The sequence below is a fragment of the Daphnia pulicaria genome, chromosome 6, assembly GCF_021234035.1.
Source record: "Daphnia pulicaria isolate SC F1-1A chromosome 6, SC_F0-13Bv2, whole genome shotgun sequence".
Classification (NCBI taxonomy): domain Eukaryota; kingdom Metazoa; phylum Arthropoda; class Branchiopoda; order Diplostraca; family Daphniidae; genus Daphnia; species Daphnia pulicaria.
In genome coordinates this window covers 19,475,315-19,495,403 of record NC_060918.1, presented here as the reverse complement: position 1 = coordinate 19,495,403, position 20,089 = coordinate 19,475,315, and the positions used below count along the sequence as shown (strand labels likewise).

At 43.1% G+C, this 20,089-nt stretch overlaps 4 protein-coding genes and 1 non-coding gene across 5 annotated transcripts; all 5 read left to right on the top strand.

Moving 5' to 3' along the window:
* Positions 1-1,881: 1,881 nt before the first annotated feature.
* Positions 1,882-3,185, top strand: LOC124341902 (enhancer of split mbeta protein-like). Its single transcript, XM_046794859.1, has 2 exons — positions 1,882-2,081; positions 2,206-3,185. The coding sequence occupies exons 1-2, from the start codon at positions 2,013-2,015 to the stop codon at positions 2,854-2,856; spliced, it is 720 nt and encodes a 239-aa protein (XP_046650815.1). The 5' UTR covers positions 1,882-2,012; the 3' UTR covers positions 2,857-3,185.
* A 4,464-nt stretch (positions 3,186-7,649) lies between these two features.
* On the top strand, positions 7,650-10,426 carry LOC124341901 (transcription factor HES-1-like). The gene is made up of 2 exons (XM_046794858.1): positions 7,650-7,950; positions 8,503-10,426. Exons 1-2 carry the CDS (start codon positions 7,876-7,878, stop codon positions 9,493-9,495), a joined length of 1,068 nt encoding a protein of 355 aa, XP_046650814.1. The 5' UTR covers positions 7,650-7,875; the 3' UTR covers positions 9,496-10,426.
* A 1,248-nt stretch (positions 10,427-11,674) lies between these two features.
* Trnan-guu lies at positions 11,675-11,748 on the top strand. Its single transcript has one exon. It is a non-coding gene; the product is annotated as a tRNA-Asn (tRNA).
* Positions 11,749-16,922: 5,174 nt separating this feature from the next.
* Positions 16,923-18,649, top strand: LOC124341662 (transforming growth factor-beta-induced protein ig-h3-like). The gene is made up of 8 exons (XM_046794596.1): positions 16,923-17,040; positions 17,140-17,242; positions 17,380-17,482; positions 17,547-17,673; positions 17,755-17,831; positions 17,905-18,038; positions 18,118-18,327; positions 18,411-18,649. The coding sequence occupies exons 1-8, from the start codon at positions 16,978-16,980 to the stop codon at positions 18,503-18,505; spliced, it is 912 nt and encodes a 303-aa protein (XP_046650552.1). The 5' UTR covers positions 16,923-16,977; the 3' UTR covers positions 18,506-18,649.
* Positions 18,650-18,990: 341 nt separating this feature from the next.
* On the top strand, positions 18,991-19,948 carry LOC124341925 (transforming growth factor-beta-induced protein ig-h3-like). Its single transcript, XM_046794882.1, has 4 exons — positions 18,991-19,204; positions 19,269-19,374; positions 19,439-19,648; positions 19,718-19,948. Exons 1-4 carry the CDS (start codon positions 19,145-19,147, stop codon positions 19,816-19,818), a joined length of 477 nt encoding a protein of 158 aa, XP_046650838.1. The 5' UTR covers positions 18,991-19,144; the 3' UTR covers positions 19,819-19,948.
* The last annotated feature ends 141 nt before the right edge of the window (positions 19,949-20,089 follow it).

The window sequence follows — 20,089 nt, the reverse complement described above, 5'->3', positions numbered from 1 at the left end:
CCATTCAGATTCAAGATAAAAGTTTCACCAAATCATATCATCCGATCCTTAATGGATTATAACGGCCTCGGAAATGACCAATAAGTCATTAGCACCAGCAGACGGCTCAAAAATAAAAACCCTCTAAACACAAAAATGATCGTCGACCTTTGACCCGAGAGACGGCAGGTCATCATCGCCAATAAACGACGCCACCACTTTTGGTCATTGTAGACTCACACACACTCGATTGAAGAATGAATGATTCAAATCACGTGACCAAAAATGGCGAGTGGCCACACACACACGCCCCGAGTCAAGGAAAAAAAAAGTCTCATGTGTTTGTATTATTTTTAAAAAAAGAAAGAGGGGGAATATAATAATAATAAAAAGAATTCTTTTTAAAAAAGAAAAAAAGACGATGGGCGCATGCCACCATCAGAACCGTTCCCACGGCAGCCAAAAAATATGGCGGCGGCTTGTCTGAGCTGGTAGCAGTGGCGGCACGCGTAGAGAAGAGAGAGAGGAGGGAGAGAGACTACTAGTATATATGGAAGGGAGGGAGGGAGGATGAATAACAATGAAAGAGGAGGAGGATGTGTCGGACTTTTCTCTTATTTTCTTGACTGTACGCTCCCACGATTCCATGTTTCCCACGCTTCTCTTCAGCACAAGCCTTTCTTTCTAAAAACAACCTGGCGGGGTGTTGAATATCACCACCATAAAGTAAAAGAAGAAGAGGGGGCCTTTTTTCTCTTCACAAGAACAAGTTCACGTTGGTCTACCTGTATCGATTGATTCCCTTTTTTATGATTCCCTTTTTTATAAATGGCAGTTCTTATCGAACGGCACGTGCCCTAATCGGCCGCCATTTTCTGAGGGGAATATGTGGAAAAAGAAAGAAGGGTCTTGCACACACACACACACAAAATGGCCGAGTTTTAATGAGACTATTTAGTGTGTATCGATAAAGTATTCCCCAATGCCGTCCTATCGACCAAATCCTGGAAAAAAGATGAAGATGCCGACATCACTCAACTGTCAACTGGAAAAAATCTTTTTGTTTCATTCGCATGGGAAAACGTTGGCCAACGTCTTTTTTTTTTTGTTTTTCATTCTTTCGCAGACGAATTCGGACATGATGGCAAAATCAGATCACCACGTGACCAGGAACAAAAAAATGGCTGACTCGAGGCGATACAACAACACACACCTTTTCGTGTGTGTGTGTATGTGACGGCATTGGCTCACCCCCCGAAAAAGAGAAAAGAGTTTTGGACACAACCGAAAAAATAAAAAAAGAAGAAAAAATAACGTGGGAAAGTGACCAAAAACGTCCCGACGTGTGCGCGTGCTGAAAGAGCGCCCCGCGTCGATTGTTCAGCGGTTGGAACGTGACTATACACCCGTGCGACCCGGTTGGGAAAAGAAAAAGAAGAAAAAATTTCATGATCATAAAAATAAAAATAAGAGAGAGAGAGAGAGGATAAAAAAACAGAAGCCGCGCGACGACCATTGTACCAAGAGCGGTTTTTGGTTCGGGAGTGAAAATGTTGGAGCCGATTTTCCTATTGGGTTGGCCGGGCTTTTGGCTGGGGCGAACTTAAAGCGCCGGTCCAAATCGGTCGGTCCCAGGACCGTGGGAACGGCTGCAAGCCGACAGATCTTCTGTGTTGTATAGCCCCCACGCACATATAAGCGAGAGCCAACACACCGAGACAACAACAAGCGGGGGCAAAGTGCCGCTACACCAGCGCCGATTCCCATCGTGGCCGGTGGAGGCAACTCGGCAATTCCCCCACCGCCCACCAACTTGATTACCCCACCACCCACGGCACAAGCCAAAACGACGGTGGGAGGAGCTTGAGACCCTCCTCTCCTATATAAACCACCCTGGACGGGTGCCGTTTTCATCACTATTCATCTTTGTGCCTTACAGTTCACAACGTTTGTCAGACTCTCTCTCCACCGAAACAATTTCTCTCAAGTGAATCTTTTTCTCTCATTTTCGACAACACACACACACAACCAAAATGGCTTCCACAGTTTTGAGCAACGTAGAAGAAGAGCAGCCCATTTCGAGGACTTACCAGTATCGCAAGGTGTGTTCAACTTTCCACGTTTTACGACCCAAAAGTGTGTTCGATTTCAATCGAACAATCGACTCCATTTTGCCACTGAAACAACCGAGACTAAATATATTTTTTCTTTTCTTTTTCCCTAAAGGTTATGAAACCCATGCTGGAACGTAAACGTCGTGCCCGAATCAACCGGTGTCTGGACGAATTGAAGGAATTGATGAGCTCGGCCTTGGCGTCTGAAGGCGAAAATTTGACCAAATTGGAAAAGGCCGACGTTTTGGAGTTGACGGTTCGCCATTTGCACAAATTGAGGGAACGCCAAGCTCTCGGCTTGAGCCCGTCTCCGTCGTCTCCCGGATCGCCCAACAGCAACAACAACAGCCAAGACAAATTCCGCGCTGGATTCACGCACTGCGCCGCCGAAGTGTCTCGCTACCTGGCCACCTCCACCGGCTTGGACGTGACGGTTGGCCAGCGACTTCTCTCCCACCTGGGACGCTGCGTTCACCAATTGGAAACTTTTCCGGCTTCCGGTGCTGCTATCCCGTCGGCCAGCTACACTCCACCCAGCTCTCCCACCCAGCAGCAGCAGTCTGAACTTCATCGCATTCATCGCTCTTCCGTCTTGCCTCCGCTGCCCGTCAGTCCGGCTCTTTCCGACGTCATGGATTCCACCAGCAGCAGCACCACCATGACCGGACCTTGCGACTACTCCAAATACTCGATCCGTTCCGATCTGTATTCTCCGTCTGCCGTGATGGCCAACGTGTCCGAGAAAGTCTGGCGGCCTTGGTAGAAAGAGAAGAAGAAAAAGAATCTACTACTACCCCCAAAACGTTTCCATTATTTGTTCGAGCCCCCCCACCCCTCGATTGTTGTGATAACATTTTTGCCTAATGTTTTATGTTGGTGGGCCGGGGGATTCATGTGATAACTTGTACAAAAAAAGAAAAATTAAAAAAGATTTTGTTTTTGTCGTGGGATTCTAAAGAAAGAAGAAGAAGAAGTTAAAGAAGTTGATCCCAATTTTTGGTTTCTTATTATCCCCGTTTCTTATGTGTGTGTGCGTTTTCCAACCCCGAACAATTTGTTTCCAATACATCAGAATATGTTTTTCTCTCGAAAGAAAATGTGTTTTTGATTTGATTATTCTTATTTTGATTATTCTGGTCTCTTATATGGGTGACTGATCATCTCGTGGGACGAGGAGGAGGTGCGAAAATCGTCAGGTGGTCGCTAATTGCGCCATCATCCCGAGAAATTTGATCTTGGCTTTCATCTTTTATTTTTATTTTGGATCATCATTTCGGACATGGAATTTGCGTTGGGGACGAAAAAGAAAAAAAGAGAGAGGTGTGACATTCCAGACGGTCGACAATATCCGCGAAAAAATATCGAAACGGAAAAATCGCACATCGGCGATATGATGGGAAAAATAAAAGAAAAAGAGGAGGGTGGTGGTGGATTGCGACTTCCTGTGTCGGTTGCACTTGTTTCCGAACTATCCGAAGGCCGTGGGAAAACGTGCCAGGTGTCAAGTGCGTCGACTGCGCGCGCGCAGGTTTGTTCCTCCTATACCTGACGGTCTTCTCCTATACCTACCCCGTGTAATTTCTTCATAACGTAATACGATGATGGCCGTCTTTCGACAAGACAACACACCATTTTATTTTCCCTCGAAATAAAAAATCTCATTTTACCCGGAAGTCAAATTGAAAGAGAGAGAGAAAAAAAATGAAATTTTATAAATTGAGGTCAACCGGAAATTTCGGACCAAAAATAAAGAAACAAAAAGGGGCAGAATAAACGGTTGCGTGTTTGTACTAGGTAGTAGTAGTAGTAGTACACAGGAAGGTGTTTTAACAATAGAAGAAGAAAGATGCTGCTGCTGCACTGCTGCTGGCTGCTGAAGATTCTGTGGGAAAATGAGGCCCATCCGAATCGAAAACAAGTCAGCCGCCGTCCGCGAGAGATGAACCAGCAGCTCACAGGTGGCGCTCACCTCACTCACGCAATCTTTTTTTTTTTACCTTTTGATAATATTCCAATTTTGATTTTTTTGTTCCCTCCTTTTTTTTTTTAGATACATATAATCACCTGGTGGAGGATAGGTAGAAAATAACAGGTAGGGACAAGAGTGAGTGAGAGAGAGAGAGAACAATCACGGTCAGCTGATTGAACCGAGTCCATTCTCTTTCTCCCCCCTCCTGTCTCTCTCTCTCTCTCGACTCTTCTCTTTTGTTAAATTCGTCTTTCTTTCTCTCTCTCTCTTCTATCTCTATTTTTTCGTTTCCCTTCAGTTTTTTTGGTTCTCACGACCCGGCGGTCTCTCTCTCTCTCTCTCTCCCCTCCGTGCGCTCATGGCAGCGCATATAATTAAGCAGCTCCGACCATAAAATAGCGAGAGAGAGAGAGAGAGAGAGAGAGAGAGATTGGTGGGCTGGAAAAAGAGACAGACAGTTCAAAGCGTTTCTTTCCCATTGTGGGAGCAGCAGCAGCAGGAGCAACCCAGCAGCAGCAGCAGCTATAGTAGAAAAGACATGGAGAGGAATAGGCCGCAGGCGATGACGGCACGTGCTAAGTGAAACTGCGGGCGCGTACTGCCCGGGCTGCGGTCCCCCAAAAAATCTTTTCCCCCCCAACCGACCATCATCTACCACCTCCTTCCACTTTGCGCGTTCCCCATTCAAACCGCGCGCGCCCGTTTTCCTCCACCGCCGCCGTTTACCGCCCGCCATCTCTCGGCCACAGCGCCAACCCAATCGGAAAAGTTTAAATTTAAACAAAAAACCGCGAAGGACAAAAAATAGATAAATAAAATAGAATCAGAAATTTCAATTAGAAAAGAATCAAATCTTTCCCACCCGGATAGAAAGAAAAAAAGGGACAAACAAAAGAAAGGGGGAGGGGAAACCCAACAAAAAAGCAAACACTTGGAACGAGGCCGAATAATCGTGAAAATCACCTTGTTTGTCGTGCTTTCATGGGACATGTTTGACATGAAAATAATCCCCCTTTTCCTTTTTTTTTTTTTTGAAAGTCGGTGGGGAAAAAAAGGGACGGCGTCGCGGAGAGTCACAACAACAGCAGCAGAGTAGCCGGAGCTCGTTTTTGATTTCCCGCCGCTTCCGCATTAATGGATCACGACATTAATGGCCGACGAACTTGAACCGAACTCATTATTTTTCATTAAAACTCATTAAATTGTAGGTGTTTGATTTCGGATGGAAACCGTTCAAGTGGCCAAATGAATAAGGGGTGGGAGGGGAGGGGAGAGGCCATTGAAATGGTGAACTTAATCCGTCATGATTCAATCGATATGGCCTACTAGTTACTACTACTACTACTACCACTCTCATCTGAATAGAATAAGCGCGGGTTGTGCCTCTTTTTTTCTCTCTCTCTTTCTGTGATTTTTTAACGATTTGATGATTGTGTTGCGCGCGCTGATGTATACACGGGAATATAATGGGGTGGCGGTTGGGGGAGGTATATACGTATATGAGAAAGAAAAAGAAATGGAGGTCAAGACCCCGGCGTGCCACTACACACACAATATGGCGGGTGCCTATACACAGTGCACACACAGCACACACGCATACAATACACACTGGAAAATGGAGGGGGAGGTAAGAGGAGGAGGATAGAGCAGGAGCTGCTGTGTATAGGAGCGCGCTGCTGACTCGTGGGAAAGAAAATGTTCTCACGCTGAAGAGTTTCATTTCATTCCCCCCCTCCTCCTCCTCCTCCTCCTCCTCCGCGACCGCCCACCTATTCTCCACCCACAGCAGAAGCCACTACCGACCAAGGTACTACCACCACTACCACCACCGTCCCTTATCTGCCTACTGTACTCTGTTGCATCACGACCAATTTTCTGTAGATTTTTTTTTTCTTATTTTTTATTATGATGATGATTTTTTTTTCTTCTTCAGGAGGATGGGAAATCTGTTATTTCATTCCCCTCTGGAATAATTTTTTCCCGTCATCAAAACCTCTTTTCTTTCTTCTTATAATTTTTCTTCTTCCACTTTTTTTTTTTTTTTTTTTTGTTAGAGAAAAAACTACCACCTCCATTATTATTTCTTTATTAATGAATGAACTCGTTCTACATTCTTCGCTCTTATTCCTTAACTATAATATAACACACGTAGACACACCGACGGGGGTACATTCTTCAATTTATTCAGACGCCTAGCTGCATCTTATACTTAGAGTCTGGCAAATATTAAATTATAGTTGATTGAAGAAACACCAGCACAACGACCGCTATGACGGTATCGAATGTTTTATTTTTAAGACGAATTTCGATCCACCTTATTATTTCATTTTCTTCCTTTCATTCGCGTCATGAGGGTTTATTCCCCCCTTCATTCAATAGCAAATAGGAAAAGACGTCCCCCTTGTAATTAAAGATGATGGTGGTAGTCCGTCAACGCGCGCCATTGTCCGCGCGTCGCTCCATCCACGCCAGCGCCGCCGCCATTTATCGTCCGATGGGCGTGAAATCGATCTCGAATTTTAACCGTTGATCAACCGATACCAGATATGGGCCTCTTCTCGAATTTGATAATGAGGGAGAGAGAGAAAGAGAACAAAATAAAATGAAAAAAAGGCCCCCACTTTTTTATTATTTTTATCCTGGATAATAATTATCCGTCTCCTGGACGTTTCGTGTTAAAATCATCAGAGAGCCGGATCCGCGTGAAACAATTCAAATCACGCCATCGGGTTCCAAAAAATCGTTTGAGTGCACCCGGGATAATCGTATCAAGTCCGAAAAGCGAACGACCTTTATGTGTTCCCTGGAATTTTATGTTTCGATTTTTTGCGTCTTGTATCTAAGTTGATGAGCGTCTGTCTGTAGCGCATCCGCTTTGGATTCGGCCGGCCCAATCATCATCAGGTTGCCGAGCAATTAAATGCATTTTCATCGGGGCCGTTAAAGGGGGGGGGGGGTGTAGAGAGAGCGGGAACGGGCCGGCCGCTGCAGCACAACAATGTGGAGCGTGTGTGTGCAATCAACATGTCACTGATGAATAAAAAAGAATTTTGGCGCGCACCTTTGATGGATGATTCCGATCGTAATCATCCGGATAACAAAAAAAAAAAAAATACAGGTGGTGGCTGGCCCTGGCTGGCCCTGGCCGTGGCCCTGGCTTGTGCTGCTGCCATCACATATAAGCCGAGACCCGGAGAGAGACTGTGGGAAGACGCCGGATTCCCACGCTTCCATCCAGCAGCAGCAACTGACGGAATGAAGAGAAGAGAAAAAAGCACAACACCCCATCCACCCCCCTCCCACCACCGCCCGCCACCATTTTCGCTCTCTATACAGTCGTAGGAGGAGTTAAAACGACTCTATGTGGGGGTGGTGGTGTTTGAGCCTGGGAACGGAGGGTGGCATAGCTTTACACGAGGGTGCAAGACCTCACAGGAGACTCTAAAGAGGAGGAGAGGGACCTTTGAACCGTTTTTCTTTTTCTTTTTTGACTGGGATAGATTTTTTCGCTCCCGCTCTTCTTCTTCTTCTTCTCTCGTCTCCACGTGGTGTCGCGGCACAACAGAGCGACCACGACCAACGACAACCACCGACAAACTCTCACGGACGGTCAGTCTGTATCGGCATGTCGAGCTGACAACACCTACGTGCGCTCACTCCTTTCCCAATTGATATCTAACCTGACGTCGATGTCCTATTAGACCTTGTATACACAGTGCACTACTCTATTACACTACACGAGACGACTCAATTCAAAGTTGTTGTTTTTTACCTGTGCGTTCATCAAAGCAAATCATTTCGTCTATCGCCAAAATGCCTTCGCATCCGCCCGCTACCAACACCTGGGATGACAAAGAATCCGTTTCCAGGACCATGCTCTACAAAAAGGTAAACCAATTGATTCAGAATCATCAGCCAAGCGTTCATTGATTATGTCGACAGCCTTTTATTAATTGTCAATTGAAACAAATTAAAAAAAAGCGAATTTTTTTGGGGGGGAGGAAGAAAAAAACAAAAGAAATTGTCGGTATACACCGTGACTATTTTTTTTTCCTTTTCTTTCGGGAAAAGTCCGCTTTCTCACGCTCGTCACGGCCGGCAAAGCCCGTCACAATCCGTTGATGAAACAAGTTGAGAACTAAAATAAAAGATTCAGTCGGCTGTGACGTCACCACGTTGTTTTTGACCATTCACAGCACGGAGTTATAGTTATAGACGATAGGGTCCACAATGTTTTTCTGATTTGTGACGAAAGAATGGACCAATCGAAACAATAGTTGGATAGTCTGCCCGTCTCCTTTTGTTTCGCCCGCCTTTTCTAGACTGTACCAGTTTGAGCCCATCACAATTGAAATGGACGAGATCAATTGAAAATGTTAACCTTTTTGTCTCTTATTTTAATTGTTTTTATTTTATTTTTCCCCCTTTTGTTGGTTTTAGATCACCAAGCCGTTACTGGAACGACAGCGACGAGCTCGAATCAACCGGTGCCTGGACGAATTGAAGGAATTAATGAGCGCCGCACTGGCGGCCGAAGGTGAAAATCTCACCAAACTGGAAAAGGCCGACGTCCTGGAATTGACCGTCCGCCACCTGCACCAACTCCACCGCGAAGGTGAGCTCAGCCTCAATGCAGTCGGAGGCGGTGGTGGCGGGATATTCAACCGGCCTCCGTCCGCTGCTGCCGCCGTGGCCGCCGCTCCGGCCGATCGCAGACGCTACCAGGGCGGATTCATCGCCTGCGCTCAACAAGTGGCCTCGTACGTGATGAAAACGCCCGGATTGGAACCCGGATTGGGTCAGAGGCTTTTGGCCCACCTGGCCAGGTGTTCCCAGCAAATCTCTCCCGAACCCCAGCACCAGTCGGTCCCGCCTTCTCCCGTCCTGGGATTGGCCGGATTGCCGCCACTATCGCTGCCGCCTTCCCTTCCGCATCAGCCGCAGCAACAGCCAGAAGGAGCCAATTTCGGTTCGACCGCCTTCCCATCGCTGACACTTCCGGTCGATTATCACGCACCGTCGGCGCGGGAATATTCCATCACGGCCCAGTTTCAAGTCTACCGGCCGCCCGTAGCGCCTCAGCCGCTGCGGATCACTCCCGACCTGCCGCCAGCTCATCCATCCCACGAAGGATCGTCCGACGAATCCGTGTCGCCCGGAAGCAAGCGACGGGCCTCTCCCGATTTCCCGCACATTCCCAAAAAGCGCTACGCCCATTTCAATTTCGACGAATCGGCCGGACGCCTCCGCACCGAGTCGGAATCCAACGAACCCGTGGCCAGCACTTCCAGCAGTTCGCCCGGCTCCGCCGCTGCTGCCCATCCAGCGTCGTCCGACTGTTACGTGGTGGAAAGCCAAATCGTCCAGCTCTCGCCTCGACCTCCTTCATCCAGCGACGGCAAAGATACCGATTCCATGTGGAGGCCTTGGTAGAGATGTACAACATTTGATTGTGCGCGCGTTTCTTTTCGTTCGGAACGAACGCGGAATCATTCCGGAACCACTTGTGATCATCCTCCCACGTCTTCTGTCTAATAATACTGCGACAGCTGTGCGCGTTTTGTTTGTTTGTACATTAGGAACTCGGCTGAAAATAGAAGAAGAAGAACACAACAATCTGCGCTAAAGTTACAGAAATGTTTTTTTTTTTTTTTTTTATTCCTTTTTGTTTTACACGGTTTGTTGGCTCACCTCGAGATTCCGACGCGCCGGAACAACCGGATGTCTTTCACTTTCGCATTGTGTGGTATGGTGAGCGGAATTCACACGTGCCTCTTTTTTTTTCTGTCTCTCTCGTCTTCTTGGCCTTGTGTAATACGTTCCGTCTCTTCCGCATTTCCCACATTGTTCATAAGCCAAAATCCAAGAAACTAAAACTAAAAAAATTAATAAATAAAATTAAAAAAACAAAGAAGAATTCAAATAAAATTGGGAATAAGATTTTCAAAAGTAATTAATTATTATAAAGAAAGTGAATTGAATTATGGCTTCCTATTGATCTCTTCTCGCATTGCCGTTGATCGAAAATTCGATAAACAAATAATACAAAAAAAAAAAAAATAAAATCTATACACATGTGACCCAGTTCGGAATGTAAAATTATTTTTAATTTGGAAAAATTGGAAACGGGCGCAGAATTTTGAAAAACAAAAACCGCACGCAACAAAACCATCGTCGTCTTCCAACCAATTTCTCCCTCTAATCTCATTTATGATTGTCTTTGTGTTGTAATTTTTTTTCCTGTTTGATGTACATAAAACTGTGATTGAAAAAAAATAAGAAGAAATTTCACCCGAGATTCTTGTGTGTGTGTGTGTTGTGTGTGTTGAGAAAAAACCCTAATAAACATGTGTGTGCGCTTCAATCTCGGCTCTCCGCGCTAATGAGACTTGATCGATTTCCAACAACCTGTACAACAGAACTATCTCTTTTTTCGTAGATAATAAGAAAATAAACTCGACGTTACGCTTTAATAATAGCACTCTCATTTCAGGTAGATTCTTATTGAAGTAGCAGCAGCTAATGTGGAGCCCTTTTGAATTCGGAGCAGCTCACAAAAATGTTTTCCAAGGTTCTTTGAGGTTGGAAAATGACCTGAAATTTTCACAGGTATATCAAATGTAGAGGAGAAAAAGAAAAAAAAATCCTTGAGCATATACACACACACTCATTTCAAGTAGTATCGGATTTAAATACACACACGTATATATATGTGTGTGTTTATATACGGTGTGTGTGGATATGAATTTTACGCCTATTTCGTGACCTTTCGAAAGAGAGGGGGGACCATGCTAAAAAGCCCAGAAGGGAAGAGAGGGGGGATGTGACATTGATGGCTTCCGGTATCATTAAAATAATAAATATTTACCATAAAAAAAGGAGAAGAAGTGGAGCCATCAGAAATGCGCTGGTTCTCAGACACAGAGAAGGGAACCGAAAGTGACGTGGTAATTTCCAACTAGTCAAAAGTCTCAAAAAGAAGAAGAAAAGCTCGGCACGGGCGGCCCGCGATTGTGCGACAGGTCACAAAGGTGAAAGCCCCTCGTACACGTAGTATTATAGATATGAGAATAAATCCAGGAGCACGTATATACGTACGCGGAGCTATATAGCCGAACTAGAAATCGTGATTTTATCAAAAAGAGTTTTTATGATAGTTGGATTATATGCTTGGCCCTTTTTTTCCGTAACGTTGATTTTTATAGAGCAACGTTCAAACAATTCAAGAGTTCCGAGAAAACTTTTTTTTTTTTAAAGAAACAAAAAATCTATTTCATCCACGCTTTTATTACGACACGATCAGCGCCACCAGAAAAGACGATAAAATTTAACTGTTGATTTCTTCAATTAAAAAAACGAGTCGCTTTTTTGTTTTGTTTTTATTAGGCGATATTTTTCTTTTACTAAATATCCAGTTAAATCTGTCTACTTAGTTTTAAACGAAAAATTTTCTCCAATTTTCTTAACCCTCATTTGTTTTTAAATGGGATCAGAAAAGTCAAACTCGTTTTTTTCTCAGTCGTCCCACAAATCGTTTCACACCTCAAAGACGCGTGATGTACTTTATACAATTCATGCGATTTGTATGTTGTGATCATTCCATTCATACATGGCCTCCGTGGCGCAATTGGCTAGCGCGTTCGGCTGTTAACCGGAAGGCTGGTGGTTCGAGCCCACCCGGGGGCGGTTCATTTTTGTTCCCAAAAACTTCATTTTCGATATGCAAATTAGATTCCACTTTAATCCGCTGCTAAGAAAGAAATGTTATCATGTTTTAATAACAATGTGGTCATGCAAGATTGTTGTTTTTTACGAGATGGCACATTGCGGCGCACACCCAATCATTGTCGATTCGTTCCGACTGAACTACATTCTTGTACACGTTGTAATTGGCTGGCAGTCGTTGGCCTTAATAGCGTCACCCACGCGCCGTTTCAATTTGCGCTGACATGACGCTTCGATTCGGTCCAACGAACGTCGGTCTCGCCTTACAGAGGCACAAACATTACGCAGAGCTCCCGCCCCGATCGCATCTCAACTCTCATACAAACTGGCGGAGTCCAATCGCAGTCATACAGTCCAAACAAAAAAAAAAAGAGTAACAACTAAGGGGAAAAAAACCCCCAAAAAACAAATTTGATATCCTTAATTGTTCTATTGACCTGGCCAGGAGAGTTTAGGATGTCACACAAACAAATACAAACGCATTATACAAAAAAATAAAATAATAATAGAGAACAAAGTTCATCGGGAAATTAAAGATCGTGCGTGAGAGAGAAAGGGACGATATCATGGTGGCTGGTGGGTAACCAGAGTCGGATTTATACCACTTCCTCTTGTTGAAAAATCTACGGTCCAAACTCACAGCATCAATTGCACACACACGCTCACGCACATAAACAAGAGCGTGATGATGAGTGCTGACGCGCGGCCATTCCGCTCAGCGACTGCTGGGAATGAGAACGAAATTTAAAACACTCACGGCCAGAGAATGAGAGAATGAGAGAGAGTCTCAGCTCAGAGAAGAGAGGATACACCCGATTCGGGAGAGAGATTAGTCCTCCGAGAGTCTCCTGTCTAACGCGCGTGTGTGAGGCCAACAAAACGGTCGAGTTGAATCGACAAAAGCGGCGGCGGTCGAGAGCAGCAGCAGGAAACCGTGACTGGTTCTTTCTCGTTCACACGCCGTGTGTGGTGTGTCGTCTATCGACTCATGCCGGACAGATCCAGCTCCAGCTATAACATTACCTGACCGTCATTAATACGTTTTTTCCAGTCGGGGTTTTTGTGGACGAGAAAATAATTCTTTTACTGATTTTTCTAATGCGTCGATCTATTTTTTTCTTTTTTCGTTCGTTCGTTCGGCATTTGTTTACAGCGTGTAGCGTGACACCTAGTAGCGAAATCACGAACTTGAATCCTCCCGACGGCCAATCGTAGAACCGGATCTGTTTGAATTTTACAAAACAAAACAAAATGTGCTGAGTTTTCAATTAGTGTAATGCCAATTGCAATGTGTGCTGCACTACACATTCCAAATTAAGGCCAATAATTTATCCACCCAAAAACCGAACGGATCCTGCCAATATAACACGATATATCGATATAATTCTATTTCTAAGGATTATAATCTGCCGTAGTAGTTATAAGCTTTCTCGTATTTCCAAGCAAAGAACTTTGAAATCTTGATCCCAATCGTTGTTAACGGTTACTAGGAATAAAGCACGAACGTCAACCGTTTCTGGCCTTATATATGCGCTCAAAAAGTTAAGGGGGATAGAGCTAATGTCGGTAAAGTGAGCCACCGTATTGAGCAGACCACTGCAATCTTTTACAGCTTCCATAAAACCTTTTTTTCTTTCTTCTAAACTCAGCCCTCCCAGAAGCGGGCCGTTGTACGCACACAGTAGTTCTCCGTCACGTTATCCTCTGTTCCATTCGGGTGGGTTCAAAATTCTTATTTTTAAGAAATTCGTTTAATATTTTCACGTAGTTTGATTACTCCGCGATAAAATTTATACTAATAATACATAACAAATTTTCTTAAAAAATCAGGTTCGATCCTATAGACGTTCTAGGCGGCTGTTGGGGTCCGTCGTTGCGGCAGGGCTCTGATTCTCCTAGCGTCTCTTGCGCGTTTCCTTGGATTTATCATACCTGTATTACCCGCAACGAAACATCGACATGTTGCGCATTCTCGGCCGGATCCCGACGTAAGGGCACTTCCACCAACAGTCCTAATCGTTATCATAAACCGTCCCTGATCTAAGCCCCCTCGTAGCTGGGTTACAGCAGTGCGCCAATCTGCCGGCATTCAGGTTCAAAGTTGGTGGGTACAGAATGTTGCCTTTGCTGTTTAACTGCTTCTTACATCAATATTCAACATTCCGATAACAAGATTAATTTGAGTTTAGTTCTCCACGCTCCCAGCTGTTTCACATATCCAAATCGTGTAGATGTCTATCGCTATAGAGTCGTGATGCCGTTGTTGTTTCTTATCGATGCAAAAGACCAATCATTGACTCTGCTAATAATTCAGTTAACAAAAATGTTTCGACAATATCCTGACGAACCAATCGTCTTAACCAAGAAAATATCCAAAGTAAAATGCGTGCTGTTAAGTGTTGTGCTGTCTATTTTGAACGTTGACAAGATTCCCATGTAACGGTAGGTAACGGTAAAGCTTATTTAAGGAGGAATCACTTTGCTGGATTGGCACGTCAATTTCGTTTCAGCATCCGTTTAGTTTTTTCCCCTCTGCTCTGTGCTAGCCTATGTGTGTACGAAAAGATATAAGATCGTTATACCCCACCGTAACGAATGTAAACCGTACTTAAAGATGAATGCAAAATGGTCTGTCTTGACCTATATATACAAAGTAGACACAGACATTGTCGTAAAACATGCCCAGAAGTCGACCTCCCGTACAACTGACATTTCAGCGAATTAAAGCGCAAACCATTGAGGCATTTTATGCTGCTGAACTTATGCGAATCTCAATTTATTCTACGAAATTCTCTACTCCACGTTACAACTTTTAAAAACATAATTAACCTTGTTCCCAAACTACCTGGAGCATATAAACCCGCTGTTCCCTTCTGGTGTCTTCTAAATTTTTATTCTTGCAGATTCGTTTAATATTTTCATTTAGTTTGACTACTTCACGTTAAAATAAATACTAATAACGCATAAAAAAATTTTAGAAAAAAGTCAGGTTCGATCCTATAGACGTCCTAGGCGTCTGTTGGGGTCCGTCGTTGCGGCAGCGGGTTTTTCCTAAGTCCTAGCGGCTCGTGCGCGTTTACTTGGATACACCGTACCTGCAGTACCCGCAACGAAACATCGACGTGTTGCACAGCCTCGGCCGGATCCCGACAATTGGGAGTTTCCACCAACAGTCCTACTCGTTGTCATAAACCGTCCCTGAATTAAGCCCCCTCGAAGCTGGGTTACAGCAGTTCGCCAATCTGCCGGCATTCAGGGTCAAAGTTGATGGGTTCTAAACAATGTTGCCTCTGCAATTTGACTGATTCTTTATGTTTACATTCATATTCAACAAAGAATCCAATCCCGATAGCGAAGTTTTTATCTTCTAAATGTTCTTACTTTCTCATATGATGTAATCGGTCAATTCACAGACGTGGTCAATCAATTTCGTCTGCAGATTTTTGTGACGAAAAGGAAACATATTTTTCGTACGTTACACCAATCCAAAATGTAATTAGAAATAAATCCTCAGTTTGCTTATAATTTCCTTCTTTTCAATTCCGGTCGTTTCTCCGAATAAAACCTAATCTCGGCGTAACACGTTCGCTACCCGATTTCGTGATTTTTTCCAACCTGTTCCCACATATGTCCGTTCAATAGCGCATATTCGCATGACGGAAAGATGCCTCCCACACGATTAAGACTGACGGTTCGGGAAATTTTCGTGCTTCTGGATTTAGTCATCCTTGAATTGGACCTTCTGTGATGACATTGAGCGCACCACCTGATCGCCCTAACGAGTATATGTTGATATAGCTTTGTGAACATCAGTCATCGTTTCGCCATTTGGCTGGTATATCCATCAGATACGAAAGCGGAATTCCACTCGATAGTATTATTTCGGGAAAATGGAATTCAGAGACCAGAAATTTATCAATTGCAGGTTTTTCGTCCTTATCATTAGTAGAGCTAAAGCTCACGATTTCTTCAATCCACTGAGCGGGTATAATAAATCATCGGTTCCCTACAAATCAGACTCCCGTTCACACGATAATCAGGGCAAAGAATGTCACCCTACAGATAAATCAAGGAATAATTACATTTTGGCTAAATAAAAATTTGACCAAAGTGTTTGAATATGAAATTCTCCGAAAGTTAGATTGATCATTGTTTGCTTCATTAATGTCTGCTGACATTGATAACAATGTATGCATTTTAGAGGCAGAATATAGTGAAATCAGGAAACACAACAAACAGGTTAACTTGAGCTCTCGAACAATGGGGCTATTCGATTCGTAACCGGAGCTATTAGAAATCTTTTCTTCTCTCGATCACGACCTTGTCGTCGAGTTGGTTGTTATACATTTTACTTTTGGCTTTTGTTTCAATTTTATTTCAATAACATAGACTCGCCTATCGTACTACGCTGCAATCGTAAAATATATAGAGGCAATCGACACTGAAACGACCATATAGTGTATGATGTTCTTTTCGTTGGCGGTTAGCCGGTTAATAAAAAATTAGACGTCATCAGTCGAGATTGAATTTCGGTATATAGCCTAGTCGTTTCTTGAATCCCACACAATGGCATCAAGGTTACGACGCCAAGGTTATACACTATTGCTATTGAGGAAACAATATGTTACGTACAGCAGTAGACTTGGCCGCAGTAGACAATAACTGATATCTTCTAGCTCTAGCCCTCGCTGTGAAGTCAGTCCAGCTATTAAATATTGGTAGCCCTGTAAAATTTGAACAAGTCCAGTGTCTGTTGCGATATGCAGCTATCGGAATATATTTGATCAGTGTATCGTTTTAAAAAAACAATATTTCAATGAACAAGTACAAAGAAAATATTACTAGCTATATCCGTTTCACGGATTGAAATGGAAATTTGCATTGGAACTTCCGCAATCCAAACATTTTTTGATCCCCATCGACAGGAAAAGAGATTTCTATGGGCAAGCACGCACCGTATGCAAATTTTTGGACAAAAAAGACGGAAATTGGATTCGCTGAAAAGCCCTGTTATCATGAAATTATTACGTTATTCACATGTTGGAAAATGGATAGCAGCTTCCCCTCTGTGACATTGGTTTGCATGAATATATTGACATGTAAAACGATTTAGCGTGTCATTCCTGTTGGAGTAACGCTGCACCCAAGAGCCACCAGCCGGCTAATTTTCAGTTAACTGGAAATAAGAAAATGAAGCCTTATTGGGTCATAGCAACTTTGTTGGTGGCCTCGTCCGCAATCGACGCTTCACCGGTAAGTTCCCTACACACAAAGTCATCCGCAACAATCCGTTATTTCCGTGATTTCTATTATTAATTGTGAAAAACATGGGTGTGAATTGCTCAATTGCAGGTCTCACCCAACAGTGTTAAGGTCATGCTAATTTCAGCCAATTTCACGGCACTGGTCGACTCACTCGTAGCCAACCGTCTCGATGACGTATTAAACGCCACAGGTCAGCCTCGATGACGCCATACCCAAAACGTTTTACCTTTCAAAAAAAAAAATAGAAAATGATGAATACAAATCAAGTTCAGAGAAATAGTTTCAACATCGTTGATTGATTATATTTATCACTGGCTTATCTGACAGGGCCAATTACAATTTTCTGTCCGACAAACGAAGCGTTCAAAGCGATGATGGACAACAAACCAGAGATGATGAAAGGATTCAATGGCAACACCACCCATTTCAAGCAAGTATCTGTGTGAATTTAAAATTAACAAACTGTTTTGAAATGACGTCAAAATAAATTGCAGGAGGTTTTTGCATTACCACGTTGTTCCACGAAAGATAATGCCCGCCGACATCCATAACGACATGACAGTTACACCATTCCTGAAGGACAAACAACTTCGCTTCAATGTTTACGGAACCGACAAAAAGGTAAATATGATTTGAATAAGGCGTGGTACGCTTCATACACCTTAGCTTCAATATCTATTCTTATTTTTTTTTAAATAATAGATAATGACTGTTAACGGTGTAATGTTTGGGGTACCAACAGTTGTTACTCCCACCGTCGTCATGTACAAATTAAACAAGTACGCTAAAACAGAAAACTATATTTAGATGTTTTTATGTTGAATTTGGGAATGATTTGTTAAATTACGACAGTTTTCTTCTCTGCGCGATTGGAGGAGGCATATTCGATTTGTTAAAAATCCACAAACAAGAGAACAAACAGCAACATTTTTCTATTCTCGTGGAGGCCATCCAATTGGTCAATTTGACCCATACTTTGGAAAAAGGTAAAATAAATTACGCTACGATTTTCCGGGGCCTTAAAACACATGATTTAATTTCTTTTGGTGGTTACACGAACAATAGAGGGGCCGTTCACGCTCTTTGCACCGAACGATGACGCCTTCCGCCGTTTGCCTGATGGCGTTTTAAATAAATTAATGGCATCTCCCGCCGAATTGAAAACCATCCTGCTGGGTCATATTGTTTCTGGAACGTATTTCCTTAGCGGATTGACAAACGAAAGTGATTTACCTACGCTGGATGGCAGATCAAACCGCATTGCCGTGGGAAATAGTAAGACAACAGTTTCGAATCATATTATAGCTAAACTCACTTATGCAATTTGAAATAAAAAACGCCGTGAATGATTTCGTAAGCTTTGACGGTCGACGGCGCCAAGATTAACGTCGAGGCGGATATGTTAGCTGCCAATGGAGTCGTCCACGTAATCGATCGTGTTTTGATGTCGTAGTGATTAATGGCCCTGCAAGAAGATCTGAACCTCAGCACCCATGAATAGTTTCTTCGTCATTTTATAATTAAGCCTGCATATTATAACTTGTCATCGCCGATGGTTAATAATGCACGTCCGCTACTGAAGATGGATCAATAAACACATTTCCATGTTTTCCAAAATCTCAGTTGTCAAATCGACAGCGATGCGAGGTATCATCGTTTCAACGCCTGAATGTTAACTGTTGTGTGGTCATAGTAGATACAACCATCCGGTGAGATGGAAAGCAGAGACCCACTACACACGGACAATCATTCTCAGAATAATTCCAACAACGTAGTATGTGAAAAAAGATAAACAACATGACAATAGCCTAGTTCTCTTTTAGGCCAGCCAGGAAAAAGGATCTGTCTGAAGTCTGAACAGAAAAATGGCACACGCAATTCACTCTCATGGAGGAAGTGCATGTTACCAAACACAGTTGTTCGGTTCAAACAAGATCCATTTAATTGGAAATCTTTGGAAATCATTGTGTTCGAACTACACAGCCAGTATTGAACATTAACTGTAGTGAATCGCTTTCACGACGCTCCTCACTATATAAAGGAATTCGAGCATCGACTTCAGTTACGTCAGTATCGTCTTCTAGAAGTTAACATGAAAATATTGCCCTTCGTATTAAACGTGATCATTTTCCCGTGGTCACTAATTTGCGTAGTGAGTCATATTTTTTTTTCTAAATATATTTTCATTTTTTGAAATCCTTACATTTTATGAATAGGTCGAATCTAAAAACATAATGGAGGTATTGGAAACAGACAACGATCGCTTTTCTATGCTCTTGCAAGTCATTAATTTGGCCGGCTTTGCAGACACTTTAAAAAACGGTGAGGCAATATTTCATTTCAACTGTGCTTTAATTCTGATCACTATGCTGGTATCTGGAAATAGGATTGTACACTTTTCTCGCTCCGACAAACACTGCGTTCTCCAGCTTATCAAAAGATGTGCTGGACGAATTGTTTTCCAACACCAGCGAAATGAAATCATTATTGAGCACGCACATTGCTGACGGTGTTTTCTTTCTCGACGATCTAACGAAAATGGTTGAGTTGATGACTATCGACGGAGATATGAAAAATGTTACAAACGACGGAAGTAGTACGTCAATTTAAAAATAACTGCATAGGCTATTCAAATTCTATTGGTAATAAAAACTATTTTTATTAGTTAACATGGTGGGAAACTTCACGATTATACAAACAGATATGAAGGCCGATAATGGTGTTGTTCACGCTATCGGCACGGTCCTCGTCCAAACTACAAAATAATAATTACCTGCCTCAATTGACAACTAAAGTTCCTATAACACTTGTCACGATGTGAATGTCGCCTTTAAAATCGTATGCAATTTTTGTTAATCATTTATCCCTATAATACACGATGAAAGCAATTGATAACCACAGTTACAGTCATTTTACGTTGCATCCGGTAATATTTCATTGATATGAATGAAAATGATTTATATAGCTTTGAATAAAGGTTTGGCGCCAACTGTACAGCAATTGTACGCAAATTCACATTGGGCCATTTGGTGATCAA